Source organism: Pleurodeles waltl, chromosome 9 (genome assembly GCF_031143425.1).
Source record: "Pleurodeles waltl isolate 20211129_DDA chromosome 9, aPleWal1.hap1.20221129, whole genome shotgun sequence".
NCBI classification, from domain to species: domain Eukaryota; kingdom Metazoa; phylum Chordata; class Amphibia; order Caudata; family Salamandridae; genus Pleurodeles; species Pleurodeles waltl.
The window spans coordinates 241,956,462-241,975,249 of NC_090448.1; the positions used below are offsets into that span (position 1 = coordinate 241,956,462).

General features: G+C 41.0%; 1 protein-coding gene across 2 annotated transcripts in view; it reads left to right on the forward strand.

The window, feature by feature from the left end:
* Positions 1-18,788, forward strand: part of RAF1 (Raf-1 proto-oncogene, serine/threonine kinase) — a 363,516-nt gene that overhangs the window by 92,222 nt on the left and 252,506 nt on the right. For both annotated transcript variants that reach the window (XM_069206644.1, XM_069206643.1), the window contains exon 2: positions 13,408-13,640. In XM_069206644.1, coding sequence (XP_069062745.1) covers positions 13,434-13,640 — 207 coding nt within the window. In that variant the 5' untranslated portion in view covers positions 13,408-13,433. The remainder of the gene's footprint in view (positions 1-13,407; positions 13,641-18,788) is intronic.

The window sequence follows — 18,788 nt, forward strand, 5'->3', positions numbered from 1 at the left end:
CCATGACCCCAAACAATATGTCCTGGGTGTCGGGCTATATGCATTCCACACCCCTGGGGAACCATATGCTAATAACTCTGTTTATTGCAGATTTTACATAGCTATTCAGTGCCGCAATCGGAGTGCGCTAGAAAAGTATGGATATTGTGATCCTGAGTGCAGTGGGGACGGGGTCAGTAAGCATGAAGGCAGATTAAAAACCGTGGCCAAAAACAATAAAATATTCTGTAACTATTTTGTTGCTTTTTCACCCTTAGGTAACTGCTTACAAAATAATGTACACCTTACATGAAAAATAAATGCAAGTTAAACTAATCATTGGGAAGTGTACTGCTTTATGTCACAAAACATTGGCACATAGAATTGAATCCCGTCTAGTGCAGCAGGGAATAGTGATGTGTGTATTTTTAGTGTTAGGAGGCCCGTCTGTCATAAAAAGCACTGTGCATGTGCAAGCCATTATTTTAAACGTGTATTACACACAGTGTAGGAAAGGCTGGCACAAAATGCTCAAATAAATTTAGTTTAAAGATAAAAACGTGATTCTAAAGTATAGATTTTAGAAATGTGCAGATTGTACCTAGTGCAAACATTTTATAGCTGTCAATTAAAAGCACAAACTCCACAGTTCGTCTTGGAATGCCCTTACAATACTTCTCAAAAATAATTTTTTGGCACCTGGAAGCTTTGAGTGACTCTATCGGTTAACACCTACATTGGCATCCAAGCAGCCTTTACATCTGCAAATTAACCAGATGCACACGTTTACATTTCTTTCAGGCAAGTGGCACCCTAGCAAGAAGGTTTTATTCTTGTTCAGTTGTCTGCCCCTCTCTCAACCTCAAGGCACAGGACACCTCCGCCATTCCACTATAGCTGAGGCATTTTGACTCTTGGAATTAACCTCTGTCTTTTAGCCCAAAGGCTAAAATTACAGGCAAATGCTGTCCGTTGAAACATCAGTCACGGACAACGGACACAATTTCTGCCCAATCAAACATGCACTCGTGGCTCCCAACAAACGGGCAGAGCCAAAGCCCCTCTCCTGCAGATTCTCACATAAATGTCTGGCAACAGTTGCACTCTCAAACCAGACCATAAAAATGGAGCTGGTGAATCAACGTGGAGGAAGGAGCTTCTTAGCAAAGTTCAGTCATTTTGGTGTGTATCACCAGAATAGGGATTGTGACCATTTGTGTGCAGGCTTCCTCGCCACAGTCTAAAAGAAATCAAAGAGAAGCTCACCCAGACTTGCTTAGCAGTACCCCGGGGGAACTGGGGTAGCTCGTACTTTGCAGGGCAAGAGAGTGATCCATTTCACACACTCCCTGACTCTCAATACTATGTAATGACCTCTGACAATTTTCTTCTAATTATATTCCACCGACAATGCTCAGCTATTCGTTTTATCTGCCACTGATTAATTACTCACAGAAGCTTGTTATTACAAGATTTAAAAAAACTGGTGACACAGGTGGTTACCACATAATGTGGAAAGTATGTATACAGTGACATCAGAATTCTTGATTAAAAACTGGGCAACTAAAAATAACCACAAATATAAACTTAATGCAGTTACCCTTAATGAGGCAGCTAGTTGCAAGCATAAATGTAGGTCCTCTCGGAAGGCCACAGTAAGGAACTCAATTCAGTGAAATACTCAAAGGATGATGGGAGGCTAGTTGAAGTAAGTCTTACCACTGGCACTAGCTCCAAGTAGCACACTAACCCATTGTTCTTTTGCTCACCATACCACCTCAGTTTGGACCCAGTTATATGCAAATCTTTCTTCAGCCTGCTCCATTGGGAACAAGCCAGCCCAAACTGCCAAGCCAGGTCCTCCCTGAAACGGAACACAAGCAACCCAGGGCCGGTTTCGCCCTGACTATCGGGTCATCAGCCGGGTGCAGCTTGGTTGTGACGCATTGAGCATGGGACCCACTTCTGGGCAACCCAGGCCCTTTTGGGCAGTACATGAAACTCACAAACAGGGATGGGAGGTTGCTTGCAATAAGTCTAACCACTAGCATTATCTCGGGGTAGTACTGCAACCTGCTAAACTCACTTCCTGATTTTAAAAGACTATACATACTGGGTTGACATTCTTGGTGAACCTGATATTTCAGAACCAGTATTGATAGTTAATTATGGTTCTTGATGTGACTGTGATTAAATACAAACTTCTGCTTGTTTTTATAAGTTTATATTTCTCATTCAGAATACGTGTTAAATATAGTGGCTTGTTACTGTGATGTACTAAATGTAAGTCAGGGCTAATGGTGGCTCATACTTACCTACTTATCTGCATAGTTTACAGCGAGGGGTTGTGGGTTTCCTTTTTCTGTCTAAATCTGGAATACAATACTAAACGCTAGGTCAACTTTCTATGTAAGTCAGAGAAGGTAGAAAATGTCACACTTTTTATGTTTGCAAATATTGACTTGGTGGCTGCACTTGGAATACATGATTTTACGAGCATATATAATAACTAGGGGTTTTAATCTTCAAAATACACAATGCTTGAATGCAGTAGGGCAGCGGCTATATTTATTGCTTGCAATTGGGATCCATCTGATAATGTGCACTCTTTTCGCATAACAAACATTGTAATTAAGATGGCTCAAAAAGTGAATGTTTTTTGTTTGGTCACATGAGGTGTTCATGAATGTAACTTCCGGTTCTATGAAGAGGTTTGTTTTCTTTTTTTAGCACTTATTATCACTTAACGATTGCGTTTTTAAACACTGTGATTTTCCTGCATTCATGAGTCCCCTTTGATCACACTTTACACATGGTTGGTGTAATCTTAGTGAAGGTGGATATGCTAGTGCTGGAATGATTAGATTAATGTTGTATCCTGATTTCTAGCCCTGAAGGAGTTAATGGCGATAGGAACAGACGATGAAAATAAAGAGGAGACAGGCTTCTAATAACAAAATAGTGTGTTGTACTTGTTCTTTTGAGTGCTCGAAGGTGGCATTTCTGCGTTTGGACATTTATACTTTTGAGGAATGTTTGGGTGGCCACTTCTCTCTTCTATAGCACTGTTCCCACCTCTGAGTTTTAGAAATTAAATGAGGTTCATGGTAAAAATGTTTAAATGGAAGTTAGATTAAGGAAGGATTATGCTGGAGAGCATTGTATGATTGTATTGGAACAGTTTTGATTTGGTGCTTTGCATGATTTTATGTCGAGACACGTAGGCCAATATTACGAATAGTTCCTTTATTTCACTCATACACAGCAGCAACAAAAGAACACTATCCTAGAATCAAACTCTAAAACATTCTTGAACGTGCATACTTAGAACCTGCAGCTGTTTATCCTCATTTGTTGTTTCTCATACACACAGATAAGTATTTTCAAAGCTTTATTTTTGTATGTATAAGAGGGAATTAATATTTTGAGTGACTTACATATAATTTAAAAAAACAACTTACAGATTCACTTAATAAACCAAAGGTTAGAGTGACATTATACTTAGGCTGCCATTTGACAGATAGAAAACCATAGAAATGTAGCTGTTAAAGTTACCTGAGCTAAGTATAAGTTGCACCCCTGTAATGCACTGCTTATTACCTCACGTTAATACATCACTCATGGCATGGTCAGTGACATCACTGATGACATCTCTTAAGTGAATTTCTAAGGTTTTTTAAATTCTATTTCCTAACTATATTTTTTTTCGGTATATATAAAAATCCATATCAAAGTGCTTCCAGTGGTGCCCGATACCTGAGGGGGGTGGAGCGTGTGCCAGTGTAGCACCCCGGCTTCGATACATCAATCTGCAACCAATCAGTTCAAAACACGCTCACTCAGAAGGCAGTGTCTTCTGCGTGAGCATGTTTTAATTGTTTGGTTGCGGATTATATATATATTTATATATGTGTGTGTGTGCTAGCGCTTGGAACATTAAGAAAAGCACAAACTGAATGTCTTCAGCATTGATTATACTATCACCGTTATTCCAACCACCACTGTGTCAGTCTCTGAACCGAAATGGGAATGTAACGGAGCCCTGCCACTGATTTACTGAGTGGCTCTGAAGGCTTAGAATAGGTAGATATTTGAGCCCATTAGGTCCCAAATCATCCCTTTGGCTGGATTTGTTTGTGGACACATATTGCCCATACTAAGTCATCAGAAATCCCAGCATCATGGGCGCGAATGCTGGAAAAAAAAGACGAAGAGCATAACCTTTTACACAAACTATAAATCAAGCTTCCATGAGAGCCTTCCTTTATTGCAAATTTGAAGATTTGTTTTTTTACAAAACACTTTTCACATGGCATAGGATAATCACTGCAAAGACTAGATAATTGTCTCATGGTGAAGAGCTGAATTGGGTGTTTCTAATCCTTAATACTATCAAACTCAATTATGGGATTGCTTTCTTGGAAACATATGCTTTATTCAGTGGGTTATAAAATACTCTTGTATCATCTGAATAGGCTCGGAGTATGAAATAGCACAACTCCCAGAGAGCCCTTTCAGAGCATCCTGAAATTCCATAATAATGTAGCAACAGGGAGAAACAACTTCTATCACACCCTGGTGTTAGGTCATAGCAGATATAGAATCTAGTTAGTCACACTAAAGGCTTCCAGTGGAAGCCATACATAACATTTATGTAATTTGGGAAAAGAAGGGCAAGACTCCTTATTTCCAGGGTTCCTGGTACAACAAGGTGCTTTAAAAGCATAATGTGTACACATGAAATCAGCCCTACCCTCCTCCTTATTTGCACATCATTTGCAGGAAAGCTTTCTGCTTATGTTGTCACCAGGGCTGTTTGACTGCTTCGCAATTGCTTATTTAAGTCAATGTGTGATGGAATTACTTGTGTGCTGTGAGTGAAAACTGTCTCCTAACTGAAACTCCTCTGAATGCTGTTGTTCTGGACTGCTTGAAAGATTCCATGGAGGCTGTGTTAGGAAGATGAAGCTGAGTATAGAGAGTAAAAGCAGGGCTGGACAGGTCTTTTATTCCACCGACCAATTCCCTAGTGGGCTGGGGCCTTTAGGGGCCATTTGTAATAGCCCAAGGGCGGCCCCTGATGCCCCTGTCACTTTCCGGCTCCCTTTTGTTAATTGCAGCAGGCAAGGAGAACCTTCAAGACATAGAGAAAAGGAGGGGAGCAGGCGGTAAAGAGAAAGCTATGAGAGGGAGAAGAGAGAAGAGAATGGATAGATGGAAAAAGAGAAAGCATGCGTGGAGATGAAGGGAGCAGACAGGTTTTAGCTTTTTTGCCAGGGCTGCTTTTGGTTCGCCCTGGGTGAGAGACTTGGAAAGTAAGTTGACCCCAAATGTAGGCTCATCCTGGCAGAAAGTGCCACTGCACAGCAGGGCAGTGTCAGGTCTGAGCTCATAAAACTCTATTAATAGCCACCTTGGCCTCAGAGGACATAACATGAAGTTCGACCTTCTCTCACACGTCTGATGTCCGTGAATGTTGATGTAATAAATGATTTGCTGTCTGCTGCTCCAGTAGTCGTTTTGTATAGTTAATTCTGTACTCTTTTATTTAAGGGATGCCCTCACGAACTCCGCAGGGCAGATTTAGCGAGGAGCCTTCAGTGTCTAGTCTAGTGTCTAGTCTCCTAATAATCACAGTTCTACACTAATTGAACACCCCTGGGCTTACTGTAAAAGCTAATGGTTTGCTCATCTACTGCTACTGAGGTAGACAGTGAAGGGTAATGAGTTGTTTCTCAGCAGTGCACAATAAGCAAACAATATTACATGTATTTTATTTTTATGTATTTCATTCATATTGGATAAAATGTATGGTTTGTATTAGATGTACTTCAGGGTTAACTCTAAGGTTTTAGGATTTTTTTATTAAAAGAATTTGAGGTAGCCTAGTTTAATTCCAGGCATCAAAGTTTATTCACAAAATGCTGTATGGCAAATAATTCAGTGCATAGAAATTTGGTTAAAAAAAATATTTATTTGCCAAAAACTGGAAGGGTCATTGGTAAATATACATTTAGTCTGCCTAGCAGTACTTTAATCCATGGATTGAGCAAATAAATTAAGAAATTATTGTGATAACCATGATCGATAGGATTGAGAAAATTACTGATTTGTGTACAGTATATTTTAAAAGGAAGAGTATTGTCTTGATTTTTAAAAGCCTTTCAGAAACTGTTAAAATCTGGACCGAAAAGAAACATTATGAAAAATACGACGTGCTATGAACCTGAATGCTACATTAAAGTAAGATCAGTATGTTGGTGAACGTATTTTAAGATCTACCAGCTACATTATCCAAAACACTTAGTTTAAGATTATATCATCCTAGCCAACAATCCGTAGAATTATCATACATATTTATTGTTTACTGAAATTGAGCAGGTGTATTAATATGCACATAAGGTAGAGGGTTATATCGTGTATATTCTGTAACGTCAATGCCTTCTCTGAGCTACAGTCAGAAAGGGATATTATGTGGTTGCAATTTTAACACAAGCTGATAAATTGTTTTGAAATGTTGTCCCAGAAGAGTAAGTCTGCTGTTTCCCACTGGCTTAGGGTGACATTACTTTCGTATTATAGCCTGCTGCAGAGGGGTAAAAACTGTGCTTAAGGCCCTGAACCTGAGCTATAGACCTTGGGCACAGGTGAGAGCCTATAGGCAAGGCGAGCACCTTTAACAACCAGTACAGCCCTGGGCAGAAGGGCTATAACGCTTTTATCTACTCACTGGGAGTAGAATGTTCTAAATTAATAAACAGGGAGAAGGGCAAACATTGGAATGCTGTAGCACAAGGCACATAGCCAGATATCACCTGGTCCGCTCCAATGTTCTAATAAACTGTAAAAGGACATTTTAGTTGGAAGGTCTTAAACAATTATTGTAAAATACCTGTAAAAAAGTTCAAGTGAATCGGTGATGTTTCGAGTGTTTTTGTTTGGTGGGTGATTAGCACTGTTTTAGTTTCTGTAAATTTAAATTCCCACCAGCGTATGTTATTGCTATGTAAATATGTACCAAAAGCAGTGATTTGCAACATCCTGCGATATTTGTATACTGATGGCATTATGGTATACAATTTGGTAGTAATTTCTCTCTTCCACCATGTTTTAAACTGTTTTTTGTTGGCTTTTTTTCCCTAAGGTACAGTGTGTGGGATAAGCACTTTTTATCCTGCAGCATTTTTAATCAATCAATCAAATAATTTCTTAAGCGCACTATTCACCCGGTAGGGTCTTAAGGCACTGGGTGTGGGGGGGAGGGGAGAAGGGGTTCCGGTTACTGCTCATAAGCCATGTTTTAAGCTGCTTTCTGAAGGTAAGGAGGTCCTGGATCTTGCGTAGTTTGGTGGGGAGGGAATTCCAGGTCTTGGCGGCAAGGTAGGAGAAGGATCTGCAGCCAGAGTTGGTGCGTTGGATGTGGGGGGCTGTAGCGAGGTCGGCGGAGCTGTCAGGTTGGTATGTGGAAGTTTTCCCGTTCGTTGAGGTAGACTTTGAAAATGATCCTTTTGTTGATGAGCAACCAGTATAGGGATCTGAGGTGGGTGGATATGTGTTGATGGCGAGGGAGGTTGAGGATGAGACATGCGGCTGTGTTCTGGATTTGCTGGAGTTTTCTTTGAAGCTTGGCTGTGGTCCCTGCGTAGAGGGCATTGCCGTAGTCCAGTCTGCTGCTAATGAGGGCGTGGGTGACTGTTCTTCTTGTTTCTAAAGGAATCCATTTGAAAGTCTTGCGTAGCATGCGAAGGGTGTTGAAGCAGGAGGATGATATGGCATTGATTTGCTGGGTCATAGAGAGAGATGAGTCCAGAACATTGCCAAGGTTGCGAACGTGGGTGGTGGGTGTTGGGGGTGGTCCGAGGGTGGTGGGCCACCAGGAGTCGTTCCATGTTGCCTGGTTGGGGCCGAAGATGAGGATCTCTGTTTTGTTTGAGTTTAATTTGAGGTGGCTTGCTGTCATCCATTTAGCGATGTCGAGGAGTCCGGCGTGCAGGTTAATCCTGGCGGTGGCTGGGTTCCTGGTGAGGGAGATGATGAGCTGGGTGTTGTCGGCGTATGAAATGATGGTGCTGCCGTGGGGGCGGAGGATGTTGGGGAGAGGAGCCATGTAGATGTTGAAGAGGGTGGGGCTGAGGGAGGATCCTTGGGGGACCCCATAGATGATCTTGGTGGCTGTAGGTCGGAAAGGAGGAAGGCGAACTCTTTGGGTTCTTTCAGAGAGGAAGGAGGTGAGCCAGTCCAGGGCCTTGTGGCGAATTCCAGCGTCAAAAAGGCGTGCGCGGAGGGTTTGGTGGCTTACAGTGTCAAAAGCTGCAGAGAGGTCTAGGAGGATGACGGCGATGGTCTCGCCCTTGTCCACTCTGGTCCTGATATCGTCTGTGCAGGCGATGAAGGTGGTCTGATTGAATGTTTCACATAGAAACATAACTTAACTAAGTGTGCATACAGGTTTCGATATATTTTACTCCTTGCAGCATTTTGACAAATGACCGTGTTTCCAGTCCTAGGCTATCATTTGACACCCTACTGCATTCTGGCACTTAAAGTCTGAGTTGATTGTCCTCGCACTCTGTTACTGTTCTGCACTTTATGGGTCAGAACGATACATCATATATGTGCTTAGGGGGAAGAACACTGGACACAAACCAGAAGTCTTCATGGATTGTAGATAGAAACTGTAAGAGAAAATGGATCGTCTAATGGATTGGAGAGAGACGCTCTCACAGAAAATGTGTGTTTTAATGGTTTGGAGAAACAGTGTCAAAGAAAGTGAGTCACTCCGTGGGCAGCTGGCAAGGAGAAAAATTCTCATGACCTTTCTCTGGACAACTTACTATTGAAGGCTCCTTGTTACAATGCATCTTTCATTGAACACAGGACTAATCATGGGAGCAGTGAAAAGATTGATTGGCAGCATACAACCATTGAATTGAAGATGTGATCTGAGTCCGACCTTACACTTGGTTTTGTCAATGATTGTCTAAGGTTGAGACGAAAAACAAATAGGTTTGGTTCTGGAAAGCCTGCAAATGCTTTTTTTTTATTTATTTTTTGTAAACGTCGGAATACGGCAGTAAAAGTTTAAAAGTAATGAAAAGTAACAATTCTGCTGTCCAAAGGTGGCATACCTGTGTTTGTAGAAATAAAGTAGATAAGTAAAATGGTACGTCACAAAAGTAAAATTAGAAGAAACATGGAAGCAGACAAACCATGCTGTATGCAGCACAGCTAAAAATAATTTTCAGAAAAAGTGCTATTTCAAGGCAAGTGTTGATGTGCTTAACAAACGGGGCAGTGAGTTGGGGGGGCACAAGACAAAGAGGATGGGAAAGAAAGACGCAGGTGGGTGGAGAGAACATGCATGAAAGGAAGCATAAAGACAAGGAAGGGCAGAGAAAAAGGGACTGGGGAAGCAAGCGGATGATGGTGGGTGGGCATGAGAGGCAGAGGAAGCAAGGTGACAACAGAAGGTGCATGAGAGGGAATGAGGAAGCAAGTCAACAATGTATGGTGGGCAGGAGGGGATGGGTCAGCCAACTGACAAAGGAAGGTGAGCAGGAGAGGCTCGGGAAGCAAGTGGATGCCTGAGGGTGTGTGGTAGGACCTGCGAGAGCAAGCTGACAGTGGAGTGCGGGCTAGGGAAACATGGACAACGGAAGATGGGTGGGTGGGACTGGGGGAGCAAACCGTGACAAGGGGTGAATGAGAAGGGCTACAGGAGCAAATGGAAACGTGGGCTGTGTGAAAGCAAGAATGGCAAAGGAATGTGGGCAGGGAGGAAGTGAGAATGGTAAAAAGTAAGGTGGGTGAGAAAGAGTATCATGAAGGGGAAGAAGTACACAAGGGAGATGGCTAGAAGACATACACACTCTCGTCGATTACATAAACAGAAAAAAGGTAGCGCCTGAAAAATGAGCAGTGGAAGGACATCGGCAATGAGTCCATGCTCCAGGGGCAGGACAGACGGAGGAAGGAAAGCCCACACAGGATAATAAATAATAAGCAAGATTGACAATATAATCAACCAGTGAAAATCCTTTGGCAGGCTCTAATCCCACCATGAAAACTGACAGTAGGTCTTTTTTTTTTTTTTTTTTTAAACAAACCAAGAGCCTGTGCTGTCTGGTACCAAGACCTAAAAATAAAATGTACTAAGAGAATGCAATGCTATGCGCAGAGGCACAGAGAGGAATCAAGTCTGTAACTAAGGACTCTGGGCTTCCCGGTCTGCTGCTGATGGTGAACTCTGAATATTTTGAATGTACTGTTTTGTTGCGCCATACTGTACTGGCATTCTAACAGGGATGGACAGACCTTTCTGGGTGAATGTATATTTGATTTTAATTTGTTTAACGGTTCAAGAAATCTCTCTAAGCAGCTTCTGAACAGGTTAGATGATTATCATGTTTTGACTCCTTTTCAGTGAATTTCGAGAAAGTCCTGCAGATATTTTCTTGGTAACTGACTTAAGACGTCCTCTCTCGGTTACAGCAGAAGTTGGTACAGCAAAAGTTGGTAAACCTAACCAATAACTCAAATGAATGTTACCCTATCCGGATTGTAATACCAGGGAATTGTCACCCGTATTGCACACGAGCTAAGAAATCTGTACGTTGTATGATCCCAATTTGTAATGGTCCCAATCTGGATTATTTCTTAACAGTTATGAAAGAAGCACAGGCAAAGTCAATCGATCTCACTCTTTCTAGGATAAATGTTCGGTTTTGGGTGACTTTGTGCATATTGCCTCCACAAGTCTTTATAAAGCAACAGCTTGGGCTGCAACAATATTTAAGTTGCAGCTGGGCCTCTTTTCAGAACAGACTGCATTAGCCGAGGTAGAGGCTACACTCAAAGAACAGTGCTACGAAAAGTAAATGCAGATATGAAGTTTGGATTGTAATTGGTGAAACTAGGAGTCATTCACAACAAAATATCCTATAGCAGATACTTTTGATTAGTAGCAGATCTTTTTGTTGCATCTTTAAGAAAGCATGTGTGCGCACAGGTGTTTAGTCCGTGAGCACAGTAAAACAAAATGAACAGGCAAGGATGATAATTGCAACATAACTGTATCTTAATGAGAGGCTAAAATCTAAAGAGCCAGCACTTTTAAACAGAAAAGCCATAAGTGAGCCGTTTTGTAAATACTTACAAGAACACAGAGTGGCACTCAATTGCAAGTTATATGCCATGTTGACTCCACAGACTTACAGAGGACTATTTGATGTATCAATGGTGAAACCTAATAGGAACATACATGCCACAGCGTAAACACCCACAAAATGCCATGGGCTTAATGGGCGGCTCATGTATGCATTGACAAACCATGAAAAACATATTTAATCAAAGACAGAAGGGGTTGGGACCCAAGGTCCACTCTGTATTTCCATTACTTATTATCTCGCATTGTTGAAGAATTGGTAACTTTAAGGTTTTAGAGAGCTAAAGCTGTCTGCAGCCAGACCTAAAATGTACATTTGCATTCAAACTGGATATCTTTTTGTTACCAAGAAGGCTTTTCAGAAGTGGCGGAGTGGTCATTGGCGGACTGTACAGAACAGATGTATATGGTTTTAAGCCAAATTGTAGTTGTAAAGTGACACCCACAGACCTTTCCTTACCTGTTGTTTTGATTGAACCCTGCCCTTTATAGTGTCTACAGCTTGCATTTAGAGTGAAGATAAATGGCGAAGAATAAATGGGGAAGAGGAAATGGGGGATAAAAGCTACCTGTGAATACGTTGAAGGCATTCAGCCCGTTTAGTCTTCAAGGCTGCATGCTTGATCACTTCAGGCATATAAATCTGAATTGAAATGTGGTAGTATGTGGTCCCTTCATGGTACAGCACATCGAGGCACTCTGCCATCAGAGATATGTTTTTAGATTTTTTCAAAGGCTTGTGAGGGTAAAAATAGAGCATCTTGGTGCAATGGGGTTTGATAAGGTCACTTAAGATACACACACGAGTTGTTTTTTGTCGGTATTGAGGAAGGCAAAACTTGGCATTAAATGTGTGAATTAATGGTGTATCTACTTTTGGAACTCTAAATTTAGGAACGACGCCCAATGTCATCAATTTCCAATGCTTTTTGGTGTGTCCAAATTATGCTCCTTACATGTTAATACCGGTGTTTACTGCACTGTGGAGTAGGCTTGGCCTTTTGCCCTGTTTCTAGCTTTATTCGTGTCCCTTGGATTGCATTGTACGTTCTTTCTGGAGATCCAGTTAAAGTCCTTCTTCGCCACACATACTTGCACTCCCTGGTACGCAACATCTCTTACCGTTTTTGCGTTCTCTCCATGTGACCGTTTTTTCTTTCTTGTGCAAGATCCCATTATACGTTTTGAAATCTTCTTTTGCCATCTCCATTCACTTCCTCTCCTTTGGTTTCTTTGTCCTGTTTGAATCCATCGGTCTGTCACCCAGCCACCTGAGTCAACGATGGGAAGCTTTGCCTTATGCTAGTTTTGTTCATCTTTGACTATCACGGTACCGCTTTATTGAATGTTACTGGCAATCCCCATTGAGCTAATGAGACATTTCATGGTTTTATGTGGTTTCAAACGTGCCAAGTACCCACCATTCCACACAGAAAATCTGCTATCACTTCATTGCAGGCAGACTATGATTTAAGAGTGTGTGGTGCTTATAAGATGATGTTGGGCAAATCCAATGTAGTAATAGCACACCTGGAATAACGACTACAGTACCTTAGTTACTACCGCTGAAATATCGCTGTAGTTGTGACACATACATTAAAAATTCACATGAAAATGTGTGTTTCCACTCCACTCCCTACAGGTTTTCCCCCTTGTCCTGGGCCCTTTTTACCAGATATATTCAATCGCAAAACGTGTCCAGGAAAAATCTACAGGTGGTGTTTATTTCTGTATATCGCGTAATCCTAATTCAAGCATAAACTTACATTTCTGCCTTTATGAGGATTTACGTCACAGTTGTAATGAGGGCCTCAGTGAGGTATGTGTAGAGTAATGGAGATAGCAAACCTCTTATTTTGTTGAAAATCCCCGGCTTTGTTGATAAATATTACTACTATATGTATGCACGTGATCAGGCGCGTAAGTTCTCTTAAAGGTACTGTAAGCAAGTGAGCAAGGAAAGCAAAAATTACTTATGCAGTTAATGTGCACTGTATCTTTTTCTTTAAGACTTTAATATTTACGCCCTACATGATAGTATCATACAATAAATCTTTATACACATGACGTACATGCAAATAAACACTTAACTCAAACCAGTCTGTTTGTTTTCAAAATAGTACTGCATGGAGCCCTCAATTATTACATACATATGTACTAAAAGCAGTGTAAGACAATAAATATTCATTTCAATGTTATTAAATGATGTATGAAGTAGTGTTGGGGTGCTGTACCTGTTGTAATCACAGCTCTGTTTCTTTCAGATTTCTCCGTTCAGTAAAAGCTGTCAATGGAGCACTTTCAGGGAGCCTGGAAAACTCTCAGCAATGGGTTTGGATTTAAGGATTCAGTCTTCGATGGCCCAAACTGCATGTCTCCGACAATCGGCGAGCAGTTCGGCTACCAGCGCAGGGCATCTGACGATGGCAAGCTCGCTGACGCTTCCAAAACGAGCAACAGAATTCGAGTCAACTTACCTAACAAGCAACGCACAGTGGTAAGTGTAAAACGAATCCACAGATGGGTAATACAAGTAGTAACCCTTAATACCATTTTACAATATATTTTGTAATCCAAGTACATGATTGTTTCCATTTTGAGACCTTTGCTGTTTGATTAGGGGTGTGCTACAGAAATGTATGTAGTTGTATTGTTCCTAAAATATTTTAAGTCATTTTATAAAGTTACAATTCAGAAAAAGTACATTTTCATGAGCGGAAGTTAGAGTAATATACGAAGTTTCTTATTCTGAACTCACGACCCCCAAGTGATTTGAGATGAACAGTAAGGTTTTCAGACCCTTCTCAATGCTCTTCTTGATAGGGTTCTGCCCTCAGACTTAGCCTTAGGAGATCGTGAACCTAAACTCCTGTGCCTAGTCTTCTTGTTTTAACTGCGTAAAGGTTTTGTGCGTGGTCAGCTGTGCAGTCGTTGGACAGAGAGCCCTGTTTGACTGCACTAAACATTATGTACAGAGAGACAAATCTTACGTTTGAACCCAGCATTCAGTTGGAGCTGGTGGAGTGCTTTCTGGGCAGGTCTTTTTTTTGTGCTCTCTCCTCTTCAGGCACATTCTGGCAGCCTGGTTTTGGGAGATGCTGATGGTTTCCTTCAGGAGCCCAGTGTTGAGGATGTTGCTATAGTCCAAGCAATTCATAACCAGGGGTCTCTTACACTTAGCGCTGTGATTCTTCTGGATGGGTGGGTGAGATTCTGCAGCAGTGAATCATGGCTAATATTTATTAGTGTCGAAGGTAGGCAAAGACTTAATTGACTTTTAGGAAACCATTTGTTTCTGAAAATAAAATCTGTAGCAGATGGAGGTATGAGGCGAAGGTGTATTATGCAGGGAAATGGTGCTCAAAACATCTAGTGACATTAAAGTGTATTAGTTACTAATAGCTAGAAGGTAGCTTCTTTGCCACCATGTTCACATTAAAAACATGAACAGGCCTTCAAACTGAGCCGGCCTTGCTGATTCGGCACAACTATTCCCAGTGCAGTTCCCACATCGAGACACTCACATCATTTCTTCTACACATTCAATGTACTCATTGCACCAAAATGCCTCACTTCATTGACAGTCGTCAATTTTTTTGCCAAAGTTGTTTGAGAGCAGGTGTCAGAGGTCCAGTGGAACAGAGTTCAATACCGCATCTTGCTGTCAGAACCTAAAAAAGAGAAACTCAGTGTGCCACTGCACAAGCTGGTCAAGAGATACATTGAGATTTAAAAGCCTTTTACTTTCTCACAATGTGTATGTACCGTATTTACGTTTGCATGCATTGTGTACGTATGGAAGGCTTATTGGTCTTTGCGGGTATACGGACTACAAAACATTTATGTAGCACGTAATACAGACTGAAGTGTAATTGATATTTACTACCAATAATTTATTACTGCCCAGCTTAATGGAACTCATTACGTAAACCTCATAAGAATGAAAGATTGTGTTAAAACATGCAAGGATGTAATTGCCCACTTGTAGTTTTCATTCGTGTGTTTGTTTGTTGCTACTGCATAATCCACTGCCCTACTTTTTCCATGATTGAAACTAGTCAGGTGCAGATTACAAAAGGACCTATTCAACAAACACATTAACCTACTCACCAGAATGCACAGAAAACAAGCCTGTGATCTACAAGTTGTACTTTATTCTATGCAGCAGTCACATTAATCCTCTAAGCAGCTTTGTGTTTCAGACCTGGCTTTATGTGCAAATCTGAGCTTCCTTACTACTGTTAGAGCCTGAAATTTGCTGGAAGCATGTAGACGTCTACATCAGGTGTTATACTGCTGTAAGCTGTTTTAACTTTTGGAACCGTTATTCAGTAAGATCAGCTTTACTATCATATTTTCATTGATGTATGTTCCTTTGGTTTCCAGAATTTCTTTAAAAAATAGTGCCTAAATTAGGGTACATCATACTTCAAATGTTACAGGCTCTGCTCTTCATGACACTGCCCCCTTTCTGCTATCACTTTTGTGAGTTCTCGGAGACCATTATTTCTATTTACAGCACTACGTTAACTTAACCAGGCCTTAATAATTGCCCTAAGCAGACTACAAATGGCTTGTGAATAGGATATATTGAACATAGCATTAGTTTCAGCTAGTGGATTCTTGTAAGCCCATAATATACATTAATTGTATTTTTGTTTTATTGATTGAATCACTGTTTGTTTACAGATCAGCCTAGTTTAGATTAAGCTACTTTTATCCAAACAATCCGTGTAGAGGCTTTGGCTCCACCCACATGTTGGGAGCCAGGAGTACATGATTTGATTGGGCATAACTTGTGTACTTTCACAGAATGTGCTTGCTCTCCATGCAACTGTGATCAATTTGTTTCTTCATCTGCCTGAGCATGAACTTTCAGGGGCACACATGACATTACAGTGTCTCAGATAACTAGATAATTTGTGTTGTTTTTCTTTAGCAACAGCACAGGTGAGAAGAGGGCAGCCATTAACCCATATACATTTTTAGGTCTGGCTCAACAGTGCAACTCACGTGACCTTTTAACCTATCCCAATATTATTCTGCAGTTCTTTTCTTCAACACAAATACATACCCATTTCCATGATATTTACGTGTAAAGCGTCACATTACCCTACAGTATTTCTTTAAAGCCACATCTATTGGCATTGCCAATGCTTCTAAAGCTTGGGTGTGAGCTCAGTGGGTGGAGACCCCATCCAAATCGATGACTGTATGTTTGAATTCCACTAGAGTAACTCAACTTCTCATTCTTATTAGATTGAAAGAACATGTGTCAAGTTGGGCATTAACTTTTTTTTTAGGTTTCGGCTACGCAGCTCATGCGCTGTCTTGAAGAGACGTGTTGTGTTCAATCTGTGGGCTTCAGCCCACCCATAGACTTGCCATTTGCTTGCTCCATCGTCGCTCTTATATCCTTTGTCCGCATTTGTCCATGGCATGCATGCATCATGCCTGTTCTTGTGTTTAACCCCTCCCCAGAGCATGGACCAAGTACTTATGTCCATCCACTGCTCTCATTTTAGAAGCTACTTTCTTCTTTGTTTTAGAGCACTCCATAAGAATGTGTGTGTTTTAATGCTTCTTAATAAAGGAAGTATGAGAAGCAGTGCAAACTGGAATGCCACCTAGTGACATTACGTGCTAATGGCTTCAGTGTACTACTAGTTAACAAAGAAGCTCAGATGAATTCACTAAAAGACCTTAGCCGAAGTACACGTAAATAACATGCCCTGTGAAATGTTTTGAGGCGGAACCTGCCATTTGATTCTGCTCCAAGGGGCAGAGAACAGAAGTTATATCTTCTTGTGAACCTAGTTAAGCTATTAGGTCCAGTCGTTTCCATGGTGATGGCTTGAGGAACATTTGTTGAACAATTAAAGGGAAAAAAGCAGTTTTCAATGAGTTTGTGTCATGTGACTCAGCCAGAGCTGTTGAGTGTAGTCTCCAATTAACCACTTCTAGAACCGGAGTTAGATGACCAGTGCCACGTCATGCATTATCGCAGAGTGCATTCAAGCCATGAAGCACCCACTTATTTATACATCGATTTATAGGCTCATTCAGCCAGTGTCAAAGCTGTCACTGTTTGGAAGATATAGGAAAATGAAGCATGAGGAGGTGAAGTTATCTGTCTAGAATCACAACGCTCTGGCGTTGGGGCTGTGATTAGAAAGTAAATATTGAACCAGGAGCGATCTGACTCACGGTTTACATTTTATATATTTTCAAGAAATCAGTGTAACATAAATATGAGAAGCTTAATGAAATAGTCTAAACCCTGAAGAATAACCAAAAACACAGTGCTTTTAGATCTCATTTAATTGTGTTTCAACATTTACCTAGCGCTGTGTAAATCTACAAAACCTGTTAAAGCACGTTCTGCTGTTTGGATGAAAAAATACGGAATTAAGTAGGGTTCAATGGGTCCACTGCACCTGCTGCACAACGCCTTCAACAACCCACATTCCAGTGCCAGTGGCCTCGAAGCGACATGCAACAACTTAACTTTATTGTGATGGGATGTGACTTTAGGAACACTCTTAAAATGGGATATAGAAATGGTCTACTTTCACTTAGGTGGGAACCAAGGTTTCATCCTTAACATCCACTGACGACAGAAGAGTTCATGTGCAGCCAATACGCCATGGACCCCTTAGCCAGAGAAGGTCCTGCTGAGGGCCAGAGCTAGAGGTGGACTACTCTGCAGTTGCACCCTTTTGAGAAACCAGCTTTTGTCTGGTGTGCAGTATTCACTCATCACTCCCTAATCTTAGTCATATAAAGCAGAGGTAGCCTCCCAAAGCATTTGCAATCTGCTTATTTGGGATTTTTTGTAATTGCGATCCACTTATGTAAGACAATACCATGGACCACACCAATAGCTCTTGGATTGCCAAGACCTATTGGCTTTGCCAGTGCTTGGTTCACATGCATTGCATCTTTTGAGTTTGCTCTGTGTGCTATCTCGTCATTATCATAATTTCCTGAGAACCTCGTGCTTAAAGCAACCTATGCTTAAAGCATAGGTCTTCTGACATTGATAACATTTAATTTTATACATCATGGAAGGCATTCTTGTTCTTATATCCTATTCCATTTTTTTCAGTGTTACTTTGCTACTCTATATGCGGCACTCGTGCGGGAATAGCAAAACAAACACACACTCATCTCAAAAGTGAAATAATGTGACAGAAGCTACATTGGAAAAAAATAACCTAGCTAAATAATTCTTGGATATTTTATTATTGTGTGCCATTCAATGTACAATAAAAATGCTTCTTGGAGTTACAAAACTGAGGGTGTATAAGCAATATAATAAAATGTTTATTGGTCATTCATTCTAGATAGTGCAGACTACAGACAGGCGTTCTGTGGCACCATAACTGTATATTCTCTGGCCACATTTAATATGTTTGAGATATTTGTGTATTTATTTGGCTATCGATTTGTATATTACATATTAATACAAGACACTATCACCACACTACCCTTTCGTTAGAATAACGTAAATGGGTGTAGGAGTAGGGATGGAATTCCAGTTACTATATTCTCTAGAGGAGGAATTCTGGCAAAGTTAGTTTTCTAGCACATTATTTTTATGTGCATTTATAGCTCCTGCTGCAGGATGCATGACGGATGGGAT